At 52.3% G+C, this 6,877-nt stretch overlaps 1 protein-coding gene and 1 long non-coding RNA gene across 2 annotated transcripts in view; one reads left to right on the forward strand and one right to left on the reverse strand.

Moving 5' to 3' along the window:
- Positions 1–4,689, forward strand: part of Drc7 (dynein regulatory complex subunit 7) — a 22,562-nt gene extending 17,873 nt beyond the window's left edge. The window contains exons 12-17 of the mRNA XM_055621327.1: positions 833–1,048; positions 1,630–1,740; positions 1,823–1,933; positions 2,829–3,023; positions 4,239–4,378; positions 4,462–4,689. Of these exons, the coding sequence (XP_055477302.1) occupies positions 833–1,048; positions 1,630–1,740; positions 1,823–1,933; positions 2,829–3,023; positions 4,239–4,378; positions 4,462–4,555 (867 nt within the window). The 3' untranslated portion in view covers positions 4,556–4,689. The remainder of the gene's footprint in view (positions 1–832; positions 1,049–1,629; positions 1,741–1,822; positions 1,934–2,828; positions 3,024–4,238; positions 4,379–4,461) is intronic.
- A 1,492-nt stretch (positions 4,690–6,181) lies between these two features.
- LOC129687102 (uncharacterized) lies at positions 6,182–6,845 on the reverse strand. The gene is made up of 2 exons (XR_008721734.1): positions 6,541–6,845; positions 6,182–6,368 (listed from the first exon to the last, which is right to left on the reverse strand). It is a non-coding gene; the product is annotated as an uncharacterized LOC129687102 (long non-coding RNA).
- Between the last annotated feature and the right edge of the window lie 32 nt (positions 6,846–6,877).

Raw genomic sequence — 6,877 nt, forward strand, 5'->3', positions numbered from 1 at the left:
AAAGAAAGAAAGAAAGAAAGAAAGAAAGAAAGAAAGAAAGAAAGAAAAATTCAAGGCTACCCTCAGCTATGTAGTGAGTCCAAGGCTGATCTGAGCTACATAAAATGCTATCTCAATGGACCAAGGAGATAGCTCACTCAGCAAAGAGCTGGGCTTGTAAGCACAAAGACCCCAGTCTGATCCCCAGCACCCACAAAAACTGCTGAGCACTGCGACACACATCTGTAATCCCAGCACCAGAGAAGCAAACTTGGGGTCTGTTGGCCAGTCAGTCAAGCCAAACCAGTAAGCTTCAAGCTCAGCTGAGTCCAGGTTTTGAAACGGAAGCCTGGTCTCAAAAAACAAGCTGGAGAGCAATGGAGAGAGACAGTGTTAGCCTCTGGTCATCACACAAATGAGTGTTTGCGCACCAAGGCACACGCTCAATTTGTTCTCAACAGTCTTTAAACTTATCGTGATCTGGGGTGATTAGAACCTCTGTTTTCACCCATTCTGCATCAGATCGGGCTTTGTTTCCTCTAAGATGCTACAAAACTCTTGGCCACTGAGCTTCCGGCCACACACCAAAGGTGGTCCCTTCCATAGCAAGGGGAACTTGGAGAGGGGATGAGCTCCCCATCTCTAGGAGCAGGCAAGTAGAGTCTTGTGAAGGCAACTGGAGAAAGGCTGGAATACCTTTCAGAAGCTGACCCACCGTGGGTCACAGAATCCATTGCCTAGCTAGAGGGGGTTGATCCACAAGCCGCACCCCTGAACTCCTGGGGTCCCGAGTCCTTTGCTCTTGCCCACGGATCATGCGCATGACCCTCTTCTGCATGTTCTGGACCCACAGAAAATCACAGAGCGGTTCTTCCGCAATCCAGAGAAGCTTGCGGATGAAGACGTTGCCGAGCGCGTGTTTCTGATCCAGGAGGAGCGCATCCAGCTCCGCTACCACTGCCGCGATGACTACATCACCGCCTCCAAGCGGGAGTTCCTGCGGCACATGGAGGTGGACAGCAAAGGCAACAAGATCATCATGACTCCCGACATGTGCATCAGCTTCGAGGTGGGTTGGTGGCTGCGTGCCACAGGGGACGGTGGGCGCACTCCGGAAACTATGCCAGCAGAGTCTTCTGGCAACTTGGGAAAGCTCAGGTGGGTCCCCGCCCCCACTCCCACCCCAGCCCATCTTAAAGGCTCCACTGGGAAACCCATCTCCGTCCTTGGTAACGTGCAAAAGCTCCCACCTGAAGCCCTTTCCCTTGCAGCTCCTCTGAAACAAATCATCCTGTTTCCACCGAAATGAGAATACAGCAGGCTGAGACTTCCTCATGGTCCCCGCCTGCACCTCTGGGAAGCCTAGAACCCAGATCCCAGGGACCCAACCTAGGGGTGGCAGGATATTCTTATGTCTTCGAATCTAGAATGGTCTCACCTTCCTATTCTAATTAGCACAACCCTAAGCCTCTGCATCTTTCTTTGGGCCCTCTTTGTTACTGTGATTTCCTGGAGAAGAATGCTGAGGTCTGGAGAGGTTAAGCACCTTGCTGGAGGTCACAGTTAGAAAAAGGCAATAGATTTAAACCAAGTGGTCCCTAGACCTGAGCAGATGCAGTCTCTCCATCACTGTGGCGGTTCTGGTCCCAGGTGGAGCCAATGGAGCACACCAAGAAACTTCTCTACCAGTATGAGACCATGATTCACCTGAAGCAAGAAGAAAAGCTGTCCCGACATCAGGCCTGGGAGTCAGAGCTCGAGGTAAGGTCCTACCAGAGAGAGGATGTAGCAGGGAGATGGGGGGGTTCTTAGCTGTGCATATCCTCCATTTTGTGCAATCAAGGTGCTGGAGATCTTGAAGCTTCGGGAAGAGGAGGATGAGGCGCATAATCTGACCGTTTCCATCTATGATACCAAACGCAATGAGAAGAGCAAGGAGTATCGGGAGGCCATGGTGAGCCTCTCTGCTGCTTCTGAGTCTCCTTCCCTTGGAGCCTGGCCTCCAGGGTAGGGAGAACATGAGGACCCTTTGTAAGGGGCGATGTCACTGGTGACAGCAGGTGAATACTCTTGTTGACTCTAACCTGCCAAATGGACTGTGTTGATGTGTCACCCCAAAGAGCACTTAAGATCCAGGTGTACTTATCCAGGACTATGGTCAAATGAAAGCCTACCTTGCATAGGGAAAGAATGAAAACCACATGTCCACCTCCATCAGGGTTTCCACTGAGGCTGTGACCTGAGCTCAGAATCCAGGCACAGGCCCAAGTTGAGCAGCAGGACTCAGCAACACAGGGCTTTGGCTTAACCCCCTCCCCCAACTGGGAAGCCCCATTTGGGTTCCTAGGCTCTCTTCTAGATCCTCTTCACCATGAAGTGCAGATAAAGCAGTTTAGAGTTGGCCTGGCAAGGCTGGGCTTTGGATCGTTCTTGGATCCATAGAGAAGGACAACAGCCCATGTCTCCAGTTGCTCTGGCTCCTGTGTGCCCCATGTAGGGCCTTGTGGGCAAAAGAGGAAACTGATGGGGGCTCAGCATCATTGCTAACCCGCCACCATTCACTGTAAACACCTGCTGTGGAACTGTTGGGCCTGAGCGCTGTGCTTTCCAGACTTGAGCTGGTCTGTTTTCAGAGGAGGAAACTGAGGCTCAAACTGACAGATGCATTCAAATCAGAAACAGGAATTACATGTCACCCTTAAACATGGGTCAAGAGGCAATCCTCTCTCATAGGAACAATGCTGGGACCTGGGTCTGGGACCTTGTTCTGTGCTCTCGCACCATGGACTCAGCTGCCCCTGCAGGTCTCCTGGAGGTCCTGCTCTCTCAGCTGGTTCCTTGGCCCACAGGAGCGTGTCATGCATGAGGAGCACATGCGGCAGGTGGAGACCCAGCTGGACTACCTGGCCCCGTTCCTGGCACAGCTCCCTCCAGGCGAGAAGCTAACACGCTGGCAGGCGCTGCGTCTCAAGGACGAGTGTCTCAGCGACTTCAAGCAGCGCCTCATCGACAAGGCTAACCTCATCCAGGCTCGCTTTGAGAAGGTGCGGCACAGGCCCAGGCCTGGGCAGGGGAGGTGACCTCACCATCCTCAGCCAGAAAATGGGTCCTGAAGTCTTTGCTCAGTGCCTCACAGATCTGTGAGAGACGGGTGGTTGGAGAGTGTCTGTAACTTCCTGATTTTCTTCTCCCCCCATTGTTCCTGGGTAAATGGGTGGATGGTGGCTCGATGAGCATGCATGGATAGGTGGGTAGATGGGTGAGTGGACTAGGTGGGGGGATGGTGGGTGTGTGCAACGGATGTGTGGGTAGATGGATGTGGCTGAGGATTAAGGGTGGGATACGGATGGATGGGTGAGAGGGTGGATGAACGGGTGGGCAGACAGAGGGGTGGAGGAATGGGTGGGCGTGTTTGTGTGCAGCTGGACTGAGGGATGGTGCTATAGCGCAGCTCCTAGTCCTTGGCCCACTGCTGAGATAGCTGAGGTACACACCACGAGATCCCCCTGCAGCAGCTTGGACTTCACAGAGTTCGCAGAGCAGAGCTGGGTGGGGTGGGACACAATAATTCTTATTTTTTTAAGACAAGTGGTGCCTCTCAGCACATTAGCAACTTGTCTGGGTCATGTGGCTATGTGGTCATGTGTGTCTGGGTATTTTGTCTGCACGTGTGTAGACACCATGGTCATGCCTAGTGCCCTCAGACGCCAGCAAAGGTCATCAGATCCTCTGGGGCTGGAATTCCAAATGATTATGCGCCTCCATGTGAGTTTTGGGAATCAAACCCTAGTCCTCTGGAGAGCACTGAGCGCCCTGCATTGTTTTTTGAGAAGGGGTCTCCCTCTGTAGCCCTAGCTGGCCTAGAACTTGCTGTGTAAATGAGACTGACCTTAAGTTCACAAAGACCCACCTGCCTCTGCCTAATGAGAGCTGGGGTTAGGGTGTGCCCCAGCACACCCAGCTGTTTTGATTTTGTCTATGAAGAGTTAGGGGAAGAGCCCAGGACTGCGAACTAAAGCACACTCCTGGCCCCGGCTGGCTGTTTCGACCCTGTTCTGATTGCATGCACACGCTGTCTTTCAAATCATGACTCCAGCAGCTCCCACTCAAGATAGGCTTGTGATCCTCTAACTGTTCCATGTCGTGCGGGTTGGGGGTGGCTATGTAATCCTCTTGGGGATGCCTGGTCATCGATGGGCCTACGGCCTGGCTGCGGACCAGTTCACACATTCCATATGCTCACCCCCCTATGCTTCCAGGAGACCCAGGAGCTGCAGAAGAAGCAGCAGTGGTACCAGGAGAACCAGGTAACCTTAACGCCGGAGGAAGAAGACCTGTACCTGAGCTACTGCTCTCAGGCCATGTTCCGTATCCGCATCTTAGAACAGCGGCTCAATCGGTAAGGGGCACAGCCGGGAGGACTCCTGGGAGCACTCCGATCGCCTGGCCATCCCTCACCTTCTCCTTCCTCACTCTGCTCAGGCACAAAGAGCTGGCTCCACTGAAGTACCTGGCGCTGGAGGAGAAGCTCTACAAGGACCCACGCTTGGTAGACTTTGTCAAAGTCTTTGTTTAATGGCCCCTCATGGGACCACAGCAGGCGCTGCCAGAGAACAGAATCCCACCCTTCTCCCCAGCCACTGTGACCCCACACCAGCCTCACTGCCACCCCGGATCCCTACCCCTCCTACTCTCCCTCAAATAAACATACTTCCTATTTGTCATTTATGCTTCAGTCATCACAAACCCCAGTCCCCACCACCACAAGTCTTTCCTCTGTCATCCTCCCTGCTGGAATATCAAGTGTTTACCACCTGCAGATGGTCCCAGGGCCTCCTGCCAACCTCTGCTTAGAGCTCAGTGTGTTGATGGCGGGCCAGCTCATAAAGTGGGAAAGGCCCGGCTAAAGTAGCACACCCAGGACCAGGTGTTGTGGTTAGAGGACAAGGGACTGAATCCAGGTTATTTACTACCTGTGAAATGGGGCTGGCATTGTTTCCCCAAATAAGTCTTAGAAAGCAGAGAAAGTTTGGCATAGCAGAGCATGCCTGTAATCCCAGCAGGTGGTGGAGGCAGAAGGATCTGCGTTCAAAATCTGCCTTGGCTACTTAGGGAATTTGAAGACAGCCTGGGCTGAGACTCTCTTAAAAAAAAAAAAAAAGTACAGAAAAACTTGTCAGTCGTCTCAAGGGCATGATGATACAGCCCTTGTAAAAGATCTCACTGCAGCTGTGGTTGCCTGTGCAAACCTGGGCCAGTGAACAGGCAGTCACGGATCAGGAAGGGACTTAGAGGGGCCCTGCTGCTCTATGTTGAACTACTGACTACTGATGAAATCTGGAGGAGGGGCAGTCATTGTCTTTACTCAAAGGTGAGCCCACCAGGCAGGCTTCAATGCATAGCTCCAAAGCCATGATTAAAAACTAGGCTCATGCCACATGTGGTGGTCCATGCCTTTAATCCCAGCTCTAGATCTCTGTCAGTTCAAGGACAGCCTAATCTACAAAGTGAGATCCTGATACAGAAAGAGGAGAGAGGAGGGGTGGAAATAGGATGAACTTGGAAGAGCCAAGCAGGCCAAGAATGCTGCATCTTGTCTGGTTCCTAGTTAAGATCGATCCACAGTGTACAGAAGTCCCACACTATCACTACGGATTCTACTCTGTCATTCTCCACCTTATTCCCTTGAGTCAGGGTCTCTCACTGAGCCTGTAGTTTGGGATGACAAACAAGAATCCCCAGCAATCCTCTTGTCTCTGCTCCATACAGCACTGGGGTTACATGGGTGCTGAGGATTTGAACTCAGGTCCTCATTCTTACACTGCAATCGTTCTTACCCACTGAGCCGCTTCTCTTGCTTCTAGGAAGTTTTTATTTCTAGTGTTGGGGTTTGAACCTAGTACCTCCTGCATACCAGTCAAGGCGCTCTACCACTGAGCTACATTCCCATATCAGGGATGACTAAGGTCATTTTAATGTAGTCTGCACGATCTTCGAGGAGTAGGTCACCTGAGGGGTGGTGACACTGGTTATGTAGCTAAGGGCTCTTAAAGAACTTCATGCTTGGTGTTGTCGTCATTGAAATGTCTTGGGATCGGTTATGTTCAAATAGTTGCACATAGACAAAGCAGATAGGGCAAAATGTGTCAAAATCAAGAATTTGACCATTTTTATAACGAAAAGCGGAGGGAACAGCAAGAGACAAAGTTGTGATCGAATGTTATTCTCCGAATCCGGCTCTCTTAATAATTCCCAAGGGCAGACTTGTCTTCTGGAGAGGTTTTGCGCTTAAGTAGGGGCTTCGCATGCTTTGACTTTAAGAACAAAGGTTCACATCCTGGGACCGTTCTTCCAGGTGTTTCTTTTCACCACAGCGTCGGTTTCCTCATCTATAAACGGAGAATTCCTACCGTTTAGGGCTGCGTGGAGCAGAACGCCAAACGCAGCAGCTCCAAGCAGAGGCAACTGGAGTGGAGGACGACAGACCGGGGTCGGAGGCTATTTCTGCCATGGGCTGGAGTCGAGTTTCTCATCAGTGAGAGCTCCAAACCCCCGACTCACGCTGGGTCACGCAGCCTTTCCCCCGATGCGTCACACACGTCAGCCTTTCTCCGGTTCCCTAGTTCCGTGGTCTCAGCAGACACAAGCCTACTCATCCCGCCGCGATCCTAAGAGAAGCGCCCCGGGGCTCAGCATCGACTCCCTGGAGGGAACGCAAGCCGACGCGGGCCTCCAAAGAGAAGACCTCCGCGCACGCGGTCAACAACCCCAGGCGCAGGGCGGGGTCCAGGCGGCCCTGTTCCAATATGGAAGACCTGCGACTTCATGCTGCTCCAGGGTTCCCCCCTTCCCATTGGTTAGCTCGGAATCGGTTCTCCAATAACACGGATCTTTACTG

Source organism: Psammomys obesus, unplaced genomic scaffold (genome assembly GCF_907164565.1).
Source record: "Psammomys obesus unplaced genomic scaffold, mPsaObe1.curated_primary_1811, whole genome shotgun sequence".
NCBI classification, from domain to species: Eukaryota; Metazoa; Chordata; class Mammalia; order Rodentia; family Muridae; genus Psammomys; species Psammomys obesus.